The sequence below is a fragment of the Pseudonaja textilis genome, chromosome 1, assembly GCF_049901715.1.
Source record: "Pseudonaja textilis isolate UNSWEBS1 chromosome 1, rPseTex1.2, whole genome shotgun sequence".
NCBI classification, from domain to species: Eukaryota; Metazoa; Chordata; class Lepidosauria; order Squamata; family Elapidae; genus Pseudonaja; species Pseudonaja textilis.
Genome location: NC_141990.1, coordinates 91,438,091 through 91,458,879, shown reverse-complemented (window position 1 = coordinate 91,458,879; position 20,789 = coordinate 91,438,091). Strand labels below are relative to the sequence as shown.

The following is a 20,789-nucleotide window of genomic DNA, read 5'->3' as shown; positions in this document are numbered from 1 at the left end:
GGAAAGAGAGAAAGAGACTCAATTCTGTCTTGTTTCTGGTACTTGGCGTAAGCAATGACGCACACACACAAAAACCTGGCAAGCTTTCAAGATTCTATTATTGCACCCTATAGCAATAAAGTAGAGTTCCAGGAGTCCTTGCACTATTTGTTCCCTGGCCTGTCTACCTCAAAGAATCAGAAATAAGAAAACTTAAGTTCGATTGCAGGGTTTTCTTTTTTCTTTTAGGCTACAAAAAAGTGAAGTTTATTGATTACTAAAAAAATGACTTGAAGGGAAGATTTTTTTAAAAAAAGATATTGTTTAAACTTTTAAATATATCAATTTAGGAAGGGATCCCCAACATTGGGCCATGGAACAGTACGGCCCATTAGAACCTAGTTGCACAAGCAGCAGGTAAGTGAGCAAAGCTTCATTTGTGCATAAGTGGGATGTGCATAAAACCATCCCACCCACCCCAGTCCAGGAAAAACAATTTTTCTTTTAAAATTAGTCCCTGGTGCAAGAAAGGTTGGGGCCCGCTGCCCTTAGGAATCAATGAGAACAGAACTTTGCTTTCACTCTTTGAAAAATCAGTTTTGAAACTGTTATCAGGAAGAACAGATACAAGCTTTCCAATTTATGCAAACTCTCTGAATTGCTCAGGCAAAAGATTAGGAGACAAAGAGAGCACCTAATCTCTTTAAAATTCCCTTTCAATTAGCTCATATTCCCTATAAGGTTATCTTAACATTCTGCATTACAGGGGGAAAAAAATCCTTGGTGGTTTCCCCACCCCCCTCTGGATGTGCCACACCATTTAGCAAAACCACGATGGATTTAACATGTTTTGGGTGTTTGGCAGCCTACATGCCAAATACAAGTCAAGAAAAGTGACGGTATTGTTTTTTGTAGTTACCCTTTTTGGAGCAACAAGCTATGATTCTGAATGAATGAATGTAGTACATTTCAACAAGATTAAGTAACATGTACAGAATGTACACAAATGCCAAGTGCATCCTTGATTCACAGAATCTTCATGCTCAGCCCCAACAGGGCACAAGAGCAAGCAAACGGAGCAGAAATCACACAAACTTAGCAAATCAACCAGCATTGTACTTAGTACTTCTAAAATACAACAGCTGAGCAAGAAGTACAATCATGCATGCAGAACTTCATATTAACTGCCTGTAAAATAAAGGCTAGCACAACACAGATGCAGCTCATCTATCCATTTGTATGAAGTTCAACATAGTACTAAGAGAGGGGAGGGGGAGGAGGGAGGGAGGAAGGGAGAGAGAGAGAGAGAGAGAGAGAGAGAGAGAGAGAGAGAGAGAGAGAGAGAGAGAGAGAGAGAGAGAGAGAGATTGATTCCTAGGCAAGCTGCCAAGCATGTAGATAACTGCTTCTTTCCTCTTAACACTCCACTCCCACATTCCCCATCCAGGCAAAATCAACTGTAACAGACTAGATTTGGCCGGAAAATATTTGAAAAAAAATACATACACCAATCCACAAAAGAAGTCCAAACTTCCCTGAGCAGTTAGAACAATCCAGAGAATGCCATCCAGAGAGTGCCGTTGGAAACAACTAAGCTTTGTTTAATGTTTGGAACAAAAACGGTGTGTTTTGTTTCAACTTCAAAACCAAACTGTCAAAACAGTTTAGTTTCACAAATACAACACTTACAATAACCGTTTTGCAGCAGAAATCTTTTGAAGATCCCTAGTTTAGGAGTTGCAGCTAATCTATCTATCAGATATAAGCATACATATTCTTTCATTGCTGTGGAGTTTGCAGTATAAATTACAACTACTTTTTTTCTTAGCTTCTGAGTGCAACATCTTTCAATATTTTGTTTTTAACTGCTTTGAATGTAACAGCTGATTTTTACTGTATTCTATTTCAAAATTCAAATGTGAATGACTTAAGTTAATACTCTGCCAAGCATTTTGTTTGACTGTGTTACTTTTCTTTTAGATACTAAAGGGAAAAAAAAAATACATAGTATTGTCTCTCCCAATTTTTTTCCCAAAACTCTATGAGGTAGATTAACTTGAGAGACAGGGACTGCCATGTCTCTAAATGAACTTCCATGGCTGAGGGTGAATCTTTTTTGTCTTCAGTTCCATGGCTGAGCCTCTTTGGTCTTGGTCTAATGCTTCAAAATCACTCCATCGTGCTGGCTCTCCAGAGCTATCTGGAAAGTACCAAATTGTTAGAGGCTCTCTTTACTTACTCATAGTATTATTGTCTGTAAAGATGCCAGACTATTGCTCAGTATTCCAGTAATTCTACCTTCTGGGTCATAAAAGTACTTCACTGGACATTCAATTTTCCCCTTTTCCCATCCATACCTGGGTCTTGCTCATTGGTAGTGCTCATTTTGGTTATGTAAGCAATGATCCCCACTACAAATCTTAGTAACTAAGGAAATTATAGCACAAAAGTAGAATCTTTATGTTGCCAAGTGTTGCAGTGTCTTTTATAAGATAAAGAAAAAACAAATCTGAACTCAACATGCGATGTAATTGTTTTAGTCAGTGTGCTGCTCGGTCCAAAGCTCTGGACTGGTATATACAGATCTAGATTATTTTTTTACTGTAATTCTGTTAAAGTGAGGTACAATAAACACATATTTATAATAAAGCTAGATCTAGAAACGTATCTAGGTAAATACAGTATTCCTTCTTTCATTTCAGAATGCAGATAATTCTTATCCCCACCACATTTATTCTACTATATTGTTCCCTGGAGAACAGTTTTCAAATTTGTGGGCATAAAACATGCATCCAGTCACATCTCACAAAATATGTGTTGTTACTAACACCCTGGCCACTTACCAAGAGGCATCTCAGGGGGGAGGTAATGAGGCTCTTGAGCACTAACGTGTACCCAGTCAAAATCATCATAGGGATCCTGATGATAATCACAGGGTCCCGGGCCATCTTCAAAGGTGCAGCCTCCTAAAAAAAAAAAATGAAATCAATGCATAAGAAAAAGCAAATTATATAATTAGATGTACAGATTTTTTTTAAAAAATACAGCTTTTTGGTCAAACTATAGTTTCCTTTAGTGAGCCACTGAAACAGAAAATCCATCATTCGTCATTTCTTGTCAGCAAATTGGGGTAGCTCAGCCTCTTTTGATGTGGCTTTTCTCTCATTCACAAATTGTCTCTTTCAGCCTTGGCAGGAGAATGATTCTAGAATCTAGCGAGTGGCTGCTATTATCCAGAAAGGCTGCATGAAGTAATATTGGCATAATAGTGCCACAAAGAAGAAGAAAAAGAATAACCCTTTGATGAAAAACCGAAGTAGTAAAACTGCAAACAGTACAAGAAAATTCTGGCCTGAATTTGCCAGCCCTCAGACTGTGTTATGATAAAGTCAAGGTCAGTGTTGCTTTTAAAAATAACCATGTTGGACATGCCATATCAAGAATAAAATAACTTTTAGTAGTCCTCAACTTACAACCACAATTGAGCCCAAAATTTTGTTGCTCAGTGAGACATTTGTCAAGTGAGCTTAGCTCCATTTTACAACCTTTCTTGTCATAATTGTTAAGTGAATCACTGCAGCTGTCATGGTTCTTAAGTAAATCTGGCTTCCCCATTGACTTTGCTTGTCAGAAGATAGCAAAAAGGCATCACATGATCCCAGGACACTGCAACCATCATAAATATGAGTCGGTCACCAAATGTCTGAATTTTGATCATGTGACTATGGGGATGCTGCAATGATCGTAGGTATAAAAAACTTTTACTTTTTTTTTAGTGCCACTGTAACTTCAAACGGTCACTAAATGAACTTTTATAAGTCGAGAACTACCTGAATGGGGGAATAGTTACAAACCCAGTTTGTGCTCAAAAACATTGAAGGTCTCAGCACAAGAAGCGTTTCATAGGCAAGAAATAATAATAGGCAAACCCAAGTGGCTAACTCATGAGATATTAGAATTCTGTCAGGAGGAATATGGTGGCAGAGTGATAGAGTTGTCAATGTTTTATGATTGTCAGAATTGACAATTATCATAAAGTTTATATATGTATATATACAAACCCAAACACTAAGACTTTTCCAAGAAAACAGTAGTATCAATAAAAAGCTAGGTCTGCACCACAACTACTATCTTGTAGAGTCGCTTGTACAGTCCATCAACAATAATAGAAATACACATTTCCATCCCCATTTTTTTAAGGTCTAAGAACTTTATAATCTATTAACCAGTGCTGCAAAAATTATCTAACAAGCTATTACAAATCATAAGCTGAGCCAACAAAAGTTGAAATGTATCTGAATAGCTATTTAAAGAAGAGTATGAAATGGAGATACACGACATAAACAGATAACAAATTAAGAATAACATGCCATCTATCCAGTTCTTAGTACTGAATCTAACATGCCATTCAGCAAAACTGCAAAGAAATACAGAATGGCATACACATTAGTGTATTACTACAAACTTCATTTAATGCTTTTGAGAAGTCTCAATCAATCATAAAGGAAGATACTGTACACATTAATAGAAATAGCTTTAATGAGTCCATATTGTCAAGGCAGTATAACTTCCACAGAAATGTAAAACCAGAAGAGATTTGGTTTGGAGAAAAACAAACCAATAGCTTCACTTGAATCCTAGTGGTCATTTTCAATTATTTAAGAATTAATAAATAATTAATGAAGGAAAAAGTACTTGAATAAACTGAATTGAATGAATGAAATGAAAATCTGAATTTGGGATTAATTCTATTATTAATTCTATTAGTCTTCCCCAACCTGGTCTCTTTTAGATGTATTAAGTACAACTTTTTAATCCCTAACTTTCTGGACCAACAGCTTTTTGGATATTTCTACCCAAAGCATTTGGAAAAGACTGATACAGAAGTTGAAGATAAGGAATTATGTTGGTCTTCTTAACAAGCTGCTTCCTGCCATATTGGAAATAATGTGGATCAAGTACAAACAATATGTTGAAAAAGAATGTAGCTTGAAGGACAATGCATCTCAATCATATAAATTTTGCAGCAACTGTTGTGGTCCCAGCCAACATCCTTGTATCATCTGCTGAAAATTCTTATGAAAAGAATGATAAGAAAAGATAATATGTGATAATATCAAAGAAAATGGCTGCCTGTGAACATGTACTCTGATCTTCTATATCCAGTGGTGTTTATAAACTGTAGGCTCAAAACTAGGTTTTTAAACAAATTACAGATGAAAGAGCCAAAGCAGAATGATGTATAATATTACATTAGCAAAATTGGGTTCTTAATTTGTGACATCAAACAAAATGTTAGAAATGCTTTGGTGTATGATAATTTGGTTTTATGACAAATGCTAATTATTTACTAATCCTATTTAAAAAAAAATTGCAAATGATTGAGGATGACTACGCTGAGTGACTGAAATGTACGATATAAAACCCATTTTTGGTGACTCTTACTTGCCAGTACCAACTCACATATATATTCACATAGTTTGCATACAGAGGCTGTGATACAAGATAAAGTGGGGCACTGGTTTTACTTGGCATGAGATTATCCCTGCAATTACAATACCCTTGTGAATTTATCTTAAAAAAGTGAAGAATATGCAAGGATGTGAGGGAAAAACTAAATAAACCAGTCAACATAGGAAGAGGGCAGAACTAAACGGCACAGTAGTCCTTTTCTTTTCTCCAGGATGACTGGTTAACTGTTTTTAATAGGGCTATTATACCATAACAATTCTATGTTTCTTTTCTACACTTCACGTTTAAGTTTTCAGTTCAAACAAATATATCCATGGGGAAGCAGAAAAAGGGAATCATACATTTCACAATGTTTTTGACTACAGTAGCTGTTATTTTAGAGACTAGAGCAGGGGTGTCAAACTCAAATCCCACTGGTCAAATAGGGCCCATGGGGTGCTTCAAAATGGCCCATGGGACTGGCCTGAAAATAGCAAAGGGCCGGCCCACAGTGCCTTTAGCAGCCAAAATGGGTCTGTGTGCCCCATTTGATACATCCCATCTCCCCTCCCCCAGCCAGCCTATGGAGAAGTGCAATACTGATCTGGCCCTCGAAGAAATCCACCTGGACTAGAAGATAGGAACAGCATAACACAACTACAGAGAAGATTGATAAAGAAAAATGTTTGTTGCTTGGGGTTAAAATAAGGAGTCCTTGGTTTATCTTGGTTGTTTTCTTGCAGACTTTTCATTATCCAAACTAGCTAACTTCATCAGGGCTTGTAAGGGTTAATTCAACAAGTAAGAAAAGAACAAGACCACTCCTACTACCACTGACAGGGCAAGCCACCAGAATATAAACCAAGAGCAAACCCCATTCCTGATGATGTTACCTAGTGTGGATAGCAAAATGTCTGTCAGAAAACCACCAAGCTCAGAGAGCATCAAGAACCCTTCACAGAGAGGATCTTCAAAGTGCTAAAATTGTTGCATGGCAATTTTCCTGCTTTCAGCCTGGAAAGCAGAATCAAAGCCCAAATTATATCTCTACTAATCAGACTTTTATATTTACAGAACTTTTCAATAAAAAGGACAGGAAAAAGGGATATGAATATCCTAGAACAGGGGTATCAAACTCAAGGACCGGAGGCCAGATTCAGCCTATGGGGTGCTAAGATCTGGCCCAGGAAACAGGAAAAGACCGGCCCACAAAGCTTGCCAGCAAAAACAGAAGGCCCGCGGCGCTCCTGAGCTCTGCTTTCACTGGCAGAGGATTGCAAGCGGCCATCACAGCCTAAAATGGAGCTTGAGAGGGCCGTGGACAGCCCTCCCAAGTTCTGTTTTCACTAGTAGAGGGTTGTAGAAGGCAGTCACAGCCAAAAACGAAGCTTGACAGCACCCCAGACATGAGTGATGTTGAGCTGACCATGCCCATCCTTGGCCATGCCCACCCCAGACCCCCAAGGTTGAACGCAACCCTGATGTGGCCCTCAATGAAATCGAGTTTGACATCCCTGTCCTAGAATATTACCATACAAAAAATAAACTTTTTGAAAATGTTTAAAATATTTTTTGTTTAGCTTTAGAAAATTCTTAATAAAACAAGAAATTAAGATATTTTTTGAAGTAATAAATACATCTTATTTATTTTCCTTAATTTACTAATCAAATGGTTTTAGTTACTACAATGTTATTCTAGATACATTGCTGAAGGGCATTATGATCTTTTAAAGACACGTGGCATAATATAGTTACAAAGGGCGAAAAAAAGCAATCATCATTCTACCGTCAATTTTCCTTATTCTAATGCATAATTGTGCAGTTAGTTCATTAAAGGATTTCTTTTTTAAAATGTTTTTGTTTGTTTCTTTATGCTTAAACGGAAAGGCAGACCTATCAATTTATTTATTAACATTAGGGCAATTACAGAAAGATTGTTCTGCATCAAAGCTATGTTTATACCTATAGTGGCCTGGACTGGCCATTTTTGCAGCAGCAGGTTCAGTAGTTATTTGAAACAATGGTAGTAGATTGCCAGGGTTGTAGTCCAGAAAATCTAAAGGGCACCAGAACCTGTATCTTAGTTGGAGATACAGTTGGAGAACAAACTCTATTCTAATTAATTCCATAATCTACTAGACTGTTGCAACATGATTAATAATCAATTTGGTATTGATTGTGAGACTATACTGTTATTCTAATAGTTTTTTTTTAATAGTATCTTTAATTTTTTGCATTGTACTAAAGAAATTATCACAAGAAACCCACTTTTGTTTCAAGCAGTTCATTTAAGGAAGACTCAGGTTTGGGCTTTCTCACTACTGCTACTTTTGAAATGCACAATCCTACCTAATTTAACATTTTTTAATTATTAGTGCCTTCAAAAAAAATTTTTTTTCCATTGAGTGTTCTAATAATGATTTCAATTGATTTGGGGATTTTCAGGGAGGTTTTTTATATATATACAGTATATTGCATGTCTGATTCTTGGTAATCCGTAAGCAGGTGGATGATTGCTATGAGCAATTTTCAGCAATCTTTGCTAATTTACCTGCAATCTTTGCTAATTTACCTCAACTTCCAGTGTTAGGGCAAAATCATGGAAAAATACTTGAAAGCTTTTCTGTGCAGAAGGTGAATGACTTTTCCCTGAAATTAATGTGCACGAAACTGGCTACCTGCATAGCTAATTCCACTGATGCACTCTATGTACTACTGAATCCCTAGAAACTATTGAAAAAGATAGAAGGAAATCTCAGATTTCAATGCTTGTGTTATTAAATTAGATTACACCTCAGCATGAAAACGTCAGATTATCTATTTCAGGACTTTTCAAATAGTGCTCCATGGAGCCCTAAGATTTTCTTAGAATTTGACAAAAGGGGAAAAATCATTAAAACATAGCCAACTTTCTATCAGTAGAATGTTGCCTCTTGATGAGGAGTTAAAATATTTTTATTTTTCAACTAACAAATTCCATAGCCTGAAAAAGTTTAAAAATTCCTAATGTATTATATAATAATTCAAGGTGCTTTATGTTTCTGTTTGGTTATATGAATTTCTCAAGAAATTGCCCAAATTATTAAATTACTTTAAGTATTTGTATGTCGGATAGACTTTATTTCTGCAACAGATAAGACATGCAGAAAGTTTAACAAAATAAGAAAAAAAATATAAATGAAAACTGATCCATCCTGAAAAAAGCACCACTTTGGAAAAAAAAATAGGAAGAACATTGCACAGAAATATATTAATAATGCTAACTGTAGGAAAACGAATGGGAAAACTTGTAGATGGAGTTCAAAGAGGAATCAGTCTAGAATCCCTTACATAGCCACAAACAAAGTCCAACACTCCTTGAAACCTGTTGACTCTTATCTAACCCAAAACAGGTGCTAACCATTAGTTGAGAACGATCTGTGCATAGGCATGATTAGCAATAAGTCACTTTAACTGGATCTTTAGATGTGGATGCCTGACAGATTTTGTGCCTGCCTGCTACTCCTTTTAAGAAAACTAGGCTTTTTAAAATCTACCCACAAAACTTCAAATGAAGGATGACACACTTGGTGCAATGTGGAAAATATGGAAGAAGCATTTCTTCAGTAAACTGCTTATTATAGAATCCCAAACAGTGAAACCAGCACTCTGAATTATATTTAAGTGCTGAATGAAAGGTACCTTGGAACTAAACTATTGATTGTCCATACTTTTAGAAATTTGGTCGTTATATGTAGAGACACCAATCATTTCAAAACTGTCTTTGTGGTTATTCTACATTCATAATATATAACGACTTCATCTAATCCAGTGGTGGGATTCCCAAAATTTTACTACTGGTTCTGTGGGTGTGGTTTGGTGGGCATGGCATGGCTTTGTGGGCGTGGCAGGGGAAGGATACTGCAAAATCTCCATTCCCTCCCCACTCCTGGAGGAAGGTTACTGCAAAATCCCATTTCCTCCCCACCCCACTAACCTGCTTTCCAGCTCCATTCTCCTGTGCAGGGCAACAAAAGAAGACCCAGCTGATCAGCTGTGACTCGGAAGGCAGAGAATAGATGGGGGCAGCGTCAGTCAGAGATGGTATTTACCAGTTCTCCGAACTACTCAAAATTTCCACTACCGGTTCTCCAGAACTGGTCAGAACCTGCTGAATACCACCTCTGATCTAATCATATTAAGAGAAGGAACACTGAGAGCAAGGCTGGTGCTACAATAGAAAGGGGCATTTCTTGCAATGACCATTGTATACAAATCATTAAACCTGGCCGCAATTTATGAGTCTGGTCCATCACAAAGTACACTATTCTGTCCATAGAAGATATCTAACTAAAATTAGAGTTCTATTTACAACCATAAAATACCGCTTTATCTGACAATTTGACAGTTAACTTGCTCTCATTATCCTACTCTACATTCCAGAGGCTGTTTCAGAAATTTCATTGACAGCATTTACATCCAACTCCCACAGACCTTCATAGGCAAATCAAAAAGAGTTGCACAGGAAATATCAAGGATCACTGTTGGAAAGTTAATTTGATGCATCTAAACTAGTGAAGAAATAGCTCTTGCAGAAAGAAAGATGATTTTTTTTTCTCATTATTATTCATTAAAGAAGAGTACCCTAAAGTACCAAAAATGGATACAGCTTGTCACTAAATATGTGCAATTCCTACATGCTGCCTCAGATGATGGAGCTGCAATACTGGCTTATATCAATAACTTTATTAAATTGTTCCTATCAAAAAGAATGCACATAAAAGAAAAACATACAAGATCCAACAAACAAAAGACAATAAACATAAAAAAATTATGAAAAATCTTAACCCAGATTTATCACATATTTGTGTTACATTTATGTTATACCCACCAAACATAAATTTATGTTTTTACCAACCTGACTGCCTTCAAAGGCCCTGGGATTGGAGCTGAAAGGAGAAAATGGAAGCAGTATGCTCCATCCCATAATTGACCAGGTTGCCCTGAAAGACTGGTCCCACTGGAGAAAAAAACACTCTTAATGCCAATAGCGCAAAGTTGTTGGGAAGATGGGAGTTAAAGTTTAAGGCCAACAATTGTAAATGTCAATTTCATCCAAACGAAGAAACATACATTAAAAATGAATAAATCCCAATCAACCTTAAGAAGGATTCATCCCCTTTTCCGTAATTTCTCTTGATACCAAGTAGCATTTATTTTACAAAATCTGTTAATATTGAAAATAATGCTGGCCCAGTAGCTGGATTTTACATTCTGAATAGTTGTTGCCAAAACTGATTAATTTTTACCTTCTTTATGTAAAAGAAGCATGTAGAGCTATCAGCTTCATAAAAACTTACATTTTGTATTTTGTGTGGTAAAACACTGGAAAATTGTTCCATAGAGAGTCTCCACTAGGGTCACCGCCAAGATTTTCACTTCTTATGAGATTAATCACAGTGTTGCTTCCCATCATAATATTTGCTTCCCACACAGATTATTCCAATAAAATGTCTTTATTTTAGCATGGATCTTAACACTTTCGGATGTGGCACTTTCTTGCTCAAATGTTACATTAAGATCTATCCATCTTTTGAGATCTTAGTCTGACTTTTGAAATCTTCTTCCCATCATCTTGTTCTCAAGTTTGTCCGATGGTGTAATAAAGTATCCTATTATACAAATAGACTGCTTCATCGGACCAGGGTAGAATACAATCTATGAAACGTTGAAGTTTTTGAAGTAAGGCACAATTGCATGCAAAAACAGCAGCTATTGTTGATGCAATATTCGCTAGTCCAGCTTCTCTTGTTTCAGGTAATTTATCTGTTTTGTGGCCTTTTTGTAAAACAAGCTCATCAGCATCCCAATCTAATCAAGATATGAAACTGCATTCAGAATCACCCTAAGAACATAGGGCCCTTTCAACTGAGTTTGGTAACCTCAGTCATCAAGTTGAAGCAAGTTTCCTGATATTTCAGAAAAATGAAGATAAAATGATTAAAAAAAAAACATTTATCAAAGGAAAGCATCTTGCCCTCATATTTTGTGATGATACATGCTAAATGGCATTAACCAGTCAGTGCCATAATTTTCTTTGATTTTTTTTCCTGCAGAAGTGTCAGGACTCCATTATTCTTCCCAATAAGGTACTGCCTGAGTCAAAAGCCATATAATTCTTTAGGATGAATCCTGAATCAGGAATATTTCTTCAATGATTTTCAACCTATTTTCAGCAACTGCACTGTTTAGTGTGGTGTATCTAATTTCTAACTGACTGCTGAGAATCTTTAAGACAAAAAAATAAAACATAAAATAAAAACATGTTGCCTTGTCAGCAACTCTCTACATTCAATGAAAAAATATTTTTAAAGCATTAGTACTTCTGTTATATTCATTTTTAGACTGCATTTATGCTTTCATTTCCAATGTAGTGGATAAGGTGACTGACTTTTATGCATTTTCATTTGTATTTCCCAGCAGTTTTATTGTCTGGAAATATTCTTCCTATCTGTTTACTGAAATATGATTCACTGTGCTGCAATAAAAATATTTGAAAAAAACAAAACAAAAATAGTTCTGCTTTCCATGTCCAATCATTTGTCAGGCTATGCATAGTTGACAAAGATCTCATCAAAGATTTGATGGGATTTTAAATGCTTTTGCCTTATTGGATTTGTCCTAAACTTCATATTAAGTGCATACAGGTAGACCTCACTGAACAACATCCCCGTTTAATGACAGTCTGAAGATATAATGATAATGGAAAAGTAATTTGATGATCAGTTTTCACATTTACAATTGTCTGTGCCCACCAGAACACATGTTTGCCATTTTGGGTAGAGCAGCTAGCAACTTCCCAGTGGACTACAAAGCTTTGCAAAGGTCCTACATGAGAACCAGTATTCTGTGCTTGTTTTGTTGCTGTCTTTTAAGGCAGAGGTGTGCTATGATGCAACCCAAAGAGTTTCTTAATAGCAATATCTTCATCACGTAGCTCTGTCTTGAATTTGTTAGACAAGTTGTTTAGGAATCCTACTGCTTCCTAATTCAAAATGTAGCTGCCACTAGGAATTCCTCAAGGTTCTTTACAGTATATTCATCTTCTGAGAATACCATGGTGGCTTAGATAAGATTAGTCTTTGTTGCAATTCCCTGAAATGCAGGGATACACCAATGGTTAAGAAGCACAAGATACCTAAAGGTACATTGCAGTCTTCTTCCTGGGCATCCAATTTGATAATCTATACATCTCGCGGGAAATTTGACAATGAGTATCTGAAAGTGATATTTTGAGCTACCTGGAAAAGTTTTCGTTCTACTGCCATTACATGATATAAAACAGGCTACTAGCCTCTGTTAAGCCCCAAATGAGTCTCCATAGACCTCTTTTTTAGGATGCTACTTTCCATAAGGTTTGGAAATGTCCCTCTGTAAGCCTACATTTTAAAACAACACAGACAAGCTTCCCTCCCCAGCAGCCTCTAATGATTAGCTGAGAAGGGTAAAAAAGTATCATTCCAATTTTGGAAATAACGTCTCTTGGCCTCGGGGTTAGAGCTATCAAGAAGCTGCTGAGATACAGAATACTAAAATGTAAAATGTCAGCTAAAAATGCGATGAATAAAAAGCTAAGGGATTGACTCAGACAACCTCATATACTTACCTCTGCCTTGGGACAGTTAGAGCTTTTTTGTCATTTGTCTTTAGTTGAAAGGGAAATTGAATTTTTTAAAAAAGATATTTGTACAGCTATGAGATAGTTACTTAAAGGTTAGATAAAAGTAAGTTGAGATAGCTCACAGAATATCATGAAAATAAGCCCTTTTTGCCTTCTGAAATAAACAGCTATTATGAGAACTGTTTTATTGCCAAATGCCAGGAGAAAAATAGGCAAATGTAGTCTGTTAAATATATAAACATATGTAGAAAGCCAGCAGAACTGGGGAAATGTGTATATGGGTGAATGAAGTCCACATTTTTTTAAACAATGATGCCTACTTATTTAGTTCTTCTAAATGGCTGCCTGCTACATCTCCCTCTCACAAACAGGCATGCCTATCTGAACATGTAAAAAAGCATACCTATTTCAAAAGCACATTAAATCCACTGTTGCATATGATGTGATGAAAAGCCAAGTGCATAATGAAAACCTCAAAGACAAAGTCTTGAAGTTAACCTCTTTATAGCTATAGCACTTAGACTTATATGCCACTTCCCAGTGCTTTTACAGCCGTAAGTAGTTTACACAGTCAGCTTATTGCCCCCAACAATTTGGGTCCGTGTTTTACCCACCTCGGAAGGATGGAAGGCTGAGTCAACCTTGAGCCTGGTGAGAGTTGAGTTGCCAAATTGCAGGCAGCCAGCAGTCAGCAGAAGTAATCTGAAGTACCGAACCACTGTGCCATGGTGGTTCATGTAATTGATATAAAGACCTCAGGTTACTTAAGGAACCATCTCCCCCACTGGGACTGGCCAGCCCCACCAGTCCTGGAAGAAGAGGCTATCTGCAGGCTCCATTGGTCAAGGAATTCCAGCTGGCAGGGTCTAGGAGAAGACCCTTTTCTGTCATGGCTCCTGTCGTCATACCGCCAGAAGTAAGTTCTACACTGACCCTCCTGACTTTCCATAAGGGCGTTAAAGACCTGGCTTTGTCAGCTGGTTTGGGGCCCCAATGGGGGATATCATGCTGGAGGTAGTTGATAGGTTCAGGGAAAGTCCCACCTCTCCCCATGAATCCTGCTCCCTCCCTCCCCATTTTTTAACTGTAATTTTACTTTTGATTGAAACTCTATTTTATTGTTTTTAGGATATTTATGTTTTGCAGTTATATAGCTTTTAACTTTTTAACTCTCCCAGTCACCTTGAGACAAGATGGCCAGCAAATCAATCAATCAAACAAACAACAAATAAATCAATAATCTGTCCTCCATAAACTAATGAAATGTAATATTTCCAAAATGGCAGGCTTTCCATTTGTCCTTTATTATACAGGATACTATCCTGATAAAATTAGAAATGTTTGTATAATTTAATACCAGGTAACACTTTTCCCAATCAGAGGAATGTTTCACAGCAGAGCATGAAAAGAAAACAAACAGTAGCAAAGGTAAATTTTAGCTCTATAATCAGTTGTCCAATTCAATTTTCAGTATTAATGCTAGTTGTCCATTTGCTAATTAGCATCTACGTAAGATGGTATTTGTTCCAGTCTATCCAGTCATAGCCATAGAGCATTTCAATGCAATGCACTGCTGTCGTCTCTGCATTTCTTTCTTTCTCTGCCATTCGTAATACGTGGAATTCAGACAACTGTATGTAAACTTAACACAAAATGTAGTACTGTGAATCTTTTTGTCAAATAGCATATTTTATTTTATTTTATTGTCCTTTGTGAAGTGAGAAAACCAGAAAAAATTTAAGTAGAATCTAGTTTTGTTTTGAACTATGACTCTGTAGCTGACTTCAATACAGGATATTTCCTAGAAAAGCAAAAAAACCACCATGTTACTTAAAATTATTTCTGGTAGTTATGAGAATGATCAATTACAGTAATCATCTTGTTATTGTTTTCTTCGCAAGGTTTTTCAAAAGTGGTTTGCCACTGCCTCTTTCCTAGGGCTGAGGGAAAGTGAATACCCAAAGGTCAGCCAGCTGACTTTGTGCTGGACTAGAACTCCTGGTTTCCCAATTTCTAGCCTGATGCTCTAATCACTTCACCAAACTGTCTCTCACAATAATCACGCCTTGGTGTACAATTTAATTTATTATGTATTTTAATAAATTATATATCATCTGTTATACCAAAAAACCAAAAACAAATTGGGAGGCCTCAAAATACTTTTAATACAATGAAATTGTAAAGTACAGTAAAATGAAGTAGTAATATATCTCAGCAAACATTCAAGATTCAATATTTCAGTAATAGCAACAGCACTTAGGCCCGTGTTGGCGAACCTATGCCACATGTGCCAGTAGTGGCATGCAGAGCCATTTCCCCAGCACACGAGAGGTCGCCCCAAAGAGCCCCACTGTACAAGTGCACATGCGCCGCCGCTCGATAGCTGATTGTCAGGTATCTGGCACACATGCGCAGGGGGAGGAGGGTGTGTGTGCGGGAGATGCACATGCATGTGCAGGGATATGCTGTGCATGAGGGGATCGCATGCACATGCGCAGATGTGTGGCATGTGAGGGGGAATCACACGTGTATGCGCAGACATGTGACACGCAAGGGGGAATCGTGCGTGCATGCACAGATGTGCAGCACATGAGGGGAGGTCATGCATGCATCCGCAGGGAGCGTGAGGGGACCAGCACGCATTGCCTTTTGGGTGCTGATATGCTAGCGCATACAAGCAAGTATGCACGCAATTATCAGCACAGGAGCCAAAAAAAGTTAGCCACCACTGACTTCAACTTATATACCGCTTTATAGTGCTTTACAGCCCTCTCTAAGCAGTTTACAGAGTCACTGTATTTCAGTAATCTTTCTCGCTTGACCCTGGTTCACAAGACACTAGGTCTATAGTTAAAGATAGTCCTCGACTTAGAACCACAACTGGGACCGGATTTGCAGTAAGAAGTTGTTATGCTCCTAAGTCTAGGGTCATTAAGCAAACACTGCAATCCTAAGTATGAATTTATTCTTCTGAATTAAAAAAAAATATTACCAACTATAGTCATGTGATTGTAGGGAACTGTAACATGTTGTAAAGCTGAGTTAGCTGCCAAGCACTCAAAATGTAGTCATGTGACCACGATGTGTGTGTGTGTGTGTGTGTGTGTGAGAGAGAGAGAGAGAGAGAGAGATTTTATGATGGCCAGAAGTGCTTTATTGGCTGTAAAGCACCCATTCAGGGCCTGTTTGTAGTTTAGAACAGTCATTAAGTGAACAGTCATAAATTGAGGATTACCCGCAGTTTAGTTTGAGTTTAGTATCTTGTACATACTCAATTATGCTTTTTTGGGATGTCAGTATACCTTCAGTATACAATCTCATACACTTGTCTTCCTTAAATTTTTAGTCATGATCTGCTTAGCTGTGATGGGGGCGGGGGGGGCGGGGAACTGAGTTACACAACACACAAAACTGTGACTGAAGCTGAAAGACACATATTCACATGGGCCAATACTTAGAACGTGACAAAGAATTCAAACTAACCCAGGCCTGCGTTTATACAACATACCGTTTTTCTATACAGAATATTAAGCATCCTGGATGCAATTACTCCTCTGACAGGCTTGTAAAAATATCCTGCCCATATAAGTTAATAGTTCATAATTCATATTGATAGTTCTGTGCAAACAATAGACATATATGTTGCTTAGCAATGCTTAAGAGCCTTCTATCTTAAATCACTGAGCTTGTGAGTGAAAAACGAATGGGGCTGTTTTATAGCCAAATTTGCACTTTCAAGTTTGAAAGTAGAACATTTACTAGACACATTAGAAGTAAATGAAGGTTTTAATCTTACAGGGCTGTCACTTTCCGTCCATACAAAGAACTGAAGAAACTATCCATTTCTGATGTGGAACATAGCATTTAATCTTTTTAAATGCACACATGATTTCTACTGGCTAAGAGAAACTGTTTTCCTGGAAGAGTTTAAAATGGCTGTAATCAAACAATAACTTCATTATTATGAGATTCTTATTCTGAAGGCAGCCATGTGCATCCCTACCATGTAAATAGTGAGGTCATACTACTCTATATGGATCTTGTTCTTCCATAGGATCTCAGATACGCTGTTTTAAAACATGGCAAAAGTGGTAGAACTGCATGGAGTCATCACAATTGATGTGCTTCATGAAAATTCATAAGGCAAGTTTAACGTTGAGAAAACTCAGAAAGAGTTCTCTGTTGTGAATATTAGAATGGTCACTGCTGAATGTGTTTATGGAATGGAAATTGATCATGGGCCAGGAAGCAAGGCATGCATTTGGACCTTCTTCAGAGTTTCTGGAACAAAATGATTGTTCTAATTATTTATACTATTCTGCAAGTACAAAGGAATTTGTGTCCTGCATTTGAAGGAAGTGGCAAAGCTGAACCTGAATGAATTTCTTTTTAATGGTTTAGTATAAGGTTTGAAAGCTTTGGGGGGCTGTTGGATACATTTGTAGTGTTGAAGGTAAAGGGTTTATTTATTTGATTTCTACTACATTTTGTTATGTTTAAGATAAAAAGTTGTTTGTTTATTTGACTTTTTATAGCTGCCCAATTCCAAATGTTGCCCATTTCAAAAGAATTCTAGGAACCATATTCAAATAATGGTCCAAACGGCAAGACATACTTTTTCATACAAATGTCTGACAAAATGGGCATGGCCAATACAATATTTACAGGATGGTGAATTGCTCTAGCTCTCCATCAATTACAACCATCAATACACCAACTTCCAGATGCCCTTTCAACCAGTTGATCAAACTTCAAAACTAACATTGGGCTACAGTTTCCTACAAATATTTTACTAAGAGACTCTTGAGTCCAGAGACATTTTGTACACAAACACAATACCAGGGATTTATAACCTGTAAGAATGCCAACAGCTATTTATTTATTTGTTTACATGATTTTACCGAAATGGATACCACAAGAATGTCTAGAAAAAAATTATTGAAAAAACACACCTTATTTATGAAAAACTTTCATGATCATTACGTTTTTAAAAAAAGCAAATGACAGTTCTTTCAAAAGGTGAATCCAAACAGAAGATTAACAATACTTTGCTGCATGCACCTAGATTGCAATCACATGACCGTAGGCCAGGATAACTATGATGGACTCAACTACGAGGACTTATTGTAAGTAACTTTGAACAGTCGTTGAATGAGAGGACACTAAACAAGGACTACCTGTACAATATTCAACACAAATATTTATGGTGGCAGAGCAAAGTGGCTTCCAGTGAACTCATACTATACAGGCAAAGGCTTCTCTCTTACAGATCTTCATCCTTATCATCATAGTAATTATGACACCAACTATCATTCAAAGAACATCAGCTAGATAAGGCAAACATAATATAGTGTGACCTGTATAACAAATGCCTAACAAGTTATGTTATGTAGGTTTAATTTATAGAGTGATAATCAATGCAAAAATGCTGATCTATACAATATCCAAAGAAAACAACTACTACTGAAAGAACCCCCACAAATGTTATATTCTTCACTTATTTATTTTTATTTATTCATAGTCACCCAATTCAACAAAGTGACTCTGAGCAACTTTAGAGTTCATTCATACTTATATATCTGTGATAAATCTAAGAAAATTCTGAAATAATCCAAACATTCTTTATCCTTGCATACAAATTCACAAAGAATCAAATCCATCTTGTTTTTCCTGCCACACACAGTAGCTACAACAGTTCCAATAATACTTAATACAGTTTTATCTTGCAATCTAAATACATCTATTTACAACTAGAATGCTTCTATGTAAATCATCACCACTAGGTTTAATTGAGATATTCTGAGAAGTATTATTGCCTTAATTTTTTAAAAAAGGAATCCAGTTACACTGAGATCTAGCCATCTATGTCACCCATCCAATCACCAGTCTTTTGGAATGCAACCCAGCAGGAATTTTCAGTAGCCGAAACACAGATAGCAAAAAGTGGGAAAGAAGTAAATGAAATTCAAGTCAACCTTCTGTGTATGGCATTGACTTTGCATGTTATCAAATAACAAGCAGACACAGTCTGGATCATTTAGGGGTAATACTACTTCTTGTATTCTAAGACACAAATATAAAATAGCATAGCATAGCTCCCTATTCTTATAACTGTCTAGTTTACCTACTGTAAGCATATATACTACATGTTTCAACCTCTCACGATAAGTGAATATATTATTATAGATATTTGCTCTATTCTCTAATCTGTTACTTTTAAGAATCACCACAAGCATAAAAAGAATAAATGTCTTTTACAATGTTTTCATAATTTTTTTAATAATAAGATCCATCAATATAAGTTACTTATGCTTAAACAAAATTAAGAACAGCAGAAAAAAATGGTAGATTAAATCTTTGGGATCAATTTGGGCATTGTTGTATGCTTATGGAAGCTTATGGAAGGTCCACTAGATGTTGCCTCATACCATTTTGAGTAGTTCGGAGAACCAGCAAATACCACCTCTGACTGGAGATTTTACAGTATCCTTCCCCTGCCACGGCCACCAAGCCACGCCCACAGAACCGGTAGTAAAAAATTTGAATCCCACCAGTGTCTCATACCAAATCATATTGGATCTTAAAGAGATTCTCCTGTACTGGATGATCCCAAAAGATCCTGTGAGCTGTACATTTTGAATGTGTTAGGTTAGAGAAGTTTCGGGGAGTCTAGTCAGAAACTACTTTTTCATTCTGTCAAATATAATCTACTTAAGCAATGAAAAATATAGCACTGCCACTGGATTTCTACTAAGGTTGTGTTTTAAAATTAAGTGTGACTGTATTTGTACACTGTAAGAATGCATAATTAATAGAAGTCTTACTGATCAGAGTTATAAATCAACCAGAGGTGGTATTCAGCAGGTTCTGACCAGTTCTGGAGTACCAGTAGCAGAAATTTTGAGTAGTTCGGAAAACCGGTAGTGGAAATTTTGAGTAGTTCAGAATACCACCTCTGACTGACCCTGCCCCATCTATCTCTGCCTCCTGAGTACCAGCTGATCAGCTGGGTCTTCTCCTGTTGCACAGGAGAACGGAGCTGGAAAGCAGGTTAGTGGGGTGGGGAGGGAATTGGGATTTTACAGTAATCTTCCCCTGCCACGCCCACCAAGCCAAGCCATACCCACCAAGCCACACCCACAGAACCGGTAGTAAAAAAAATTGAAATCTCATCACTGAAATCAACTACTACAGAATGCATGGAAGTTAGTTGTTTATTCTGAAACTGCTGAAGCTAACTCATGAGGGGAAAATAAATTGGAGCTGGAGAAGTACAGGATGCAACCCCTTAATTCAATCATTGACAAATTTATTTATAAGGCACTAAGTTTAGTAATTAGGAAAAGAGGTCCATTATCGCAGCAACCATTAGATAATAATCAGTAACCTTAATGATAAAATTGATGGAAAAAAATGTAGAAAATACAAAACACAATAATAACCAAAAGTACAGATTAATTAGGAATTTTTAAAAAACTCCATAATTACTGTTTATTTTTTTAAAAAATCCTACATGCCATAATGGCACAAGGGAGACGAGAACAGATGCATAGAAAAGCATAATTCCAGTAAGAATATACTTAAAACCAAAAAATCTCCTGTTAATGTTAATATTTCATCAAGATTTAAGAATCTTACACATTTCTTCAATTAGCAGGAGACTTTAATTACTGAAATAGCATATATATAGCAAATTTCA

At 36.8% G+C, this 20,789-nt stretch overlaps 1 protein-coding gene across 26 annotated transcripts in view; it reads right to left on the bottom strand.

The window, feature by feature from the left end:
* Positions 1 to 20,789, bottom strand: part of PTPRK (protein tyrosine phosphatase receptor type K) — a 390,148-nt gene that overhangs the window by 308,294 nt on the left and 61,065 nt on the right. For all 26 annotated transcript variants that reach the window (XM_087941283.1, XM_087941299.1, XM_087941305.1 and 23 more), the window contains exon 2: positions 2,823 to 2,945. In XM_087941283.1, coding sequence (XP_087797409.1) covers positions 2,823 to 2,945 — 123 coding nt within the window. The remainder of the gene's footprint in view (positions 1 to 2,822; positions 2,946 to 20,789) is intronic.